The following is a 1283-nucleotide window of genomic DNA, read 5'->3' on the forward strand; positions in this document are numbered from 1 at the left end:
TCATGTTCTTAGTTTTTCAATCAAACAATCAGCCTGTAATTTAAAAGAAAAAAAAAATTCAATGTTAGATATGATAGCCTGTACCAAATAATTCTACTAGCATCCTATTATAATAAACTAAAGCATAAAAGCTAAATGCTACACATTTTGTTCTTAAAAATATCATGCTAAAAAAATTAATAAATATTAATAGTTTTATAAACAATAGAAAAGTTAATTATTAACAGGTTTTTACCTATCTATTTTGCATATTCATTTAAAATTTTCAATAGGAAAAGGAAAATACATAGAAAACTAAAGTTTGAAAATATAAACTAAAGTCTTCTCATAACAATTCAGAGAGCTTGTCTCAATCATTTTTCTATCTAGAACATCATATAAGAGTTTGGGAATACAAATTAATATCTTAATTTTTTTAAAATTCACATTGTATATAGTGACAAAATCTCAGATAATAAGAAGAGTTCTGATTCCCAGGATGAACCATAGGCAAATCATAATTTTGTTCATTTTTTTCCAAGGAAAAAATATTTTGTGTAACATAATACAGCTAAGAATTTTGAAGGATTGAATTTTAATTACTTTTTTATTACATAAGCATGGATCTTGTAGAAAATATCACACTGACATTTGAAAGAGAACATACCAGCTGCTCTGCAGAATGTCCCACTTTCTGATTTCAAATATATGTGTGCATGTGTGTATATAAACACAAACATAGATATGTGTGTGTGTGTGTGTGTGGAGCTCTGGTAGTGTAGTTGATTATGATTCAGGCTGCTAATCCCAAGTTCAGCAGTTCGAAACTACCAGCTGTTCTGTGGGAAACAGATGAGACTTTCTACTCTTCTAAAAATTGACAGCCTCAGAAACCCTATACAAGGTGGCTATGAGTCAGAACCAACTCCACAGCACATAACCAACACCACCACCATATATTTACACGTATATATACATACATACACAAACATGGACTCCTAGTGTGGCACTGTAGAATCAGCACTAGACTGTGAACTATGAGGTCGAGGATTCAAACGCATCAGATACTCCTTGGAAACCCTATACTATACAGGGTCGCTAGGGGTTGGAACAGACTCGACGGCACTTAACAACAACATATACAAACATATATATTCAAACCAACCTTGCAGTCCAGCGCATTATCCTGCAGCGCCACACCAAGACTCCAGCTCTGTAGGAGAAGCACTCGACCTCAAGGTCAGTTTGACTGCAAGGTCAGCAGTTCAAACTCACCAGCTGCTCTTGGAAACCCTATACAGGAT

The 1283-nt window shown here is 33.9% G+C and overlaps 1 protein-coding gene across 1 annotated transcript in view; it reads right to left on the minus strand.

Annotated features, from left to right (window-relative positions):
* HINT3 (histidine triad nucleotide binding protein 3) overlaps positions 1-1283 on the minus strand; it is a 35607-nt gene continuing 34324 nt past the window's right edge. Inside the window, exon 3 of the mRNA XM_006834731.1 lies at positions 1-33. Within this exon, the coding sequence (XP_006834794.1) occupies positions 1-33 (33 nt within the window). The remainder of the gene's footprint in view (positions 34-1283) is intronic.

This window comes from Chrysochloris asiatica, unplaced genomic scaffold (genome assembly GCF_000296735.1).
Source record: "Chrysochloris asiatica unplaced genomic scaffold, ChrAsi1.0 scaffold00013, whole genome shotgun sequence".
Lineage (NCBI taxonomy): Eukaryota > Metazoa > Chordata > Mammalia > Afrosoricida > Chrysochloridae > Chrysochloris > Chrysochloris asiatica.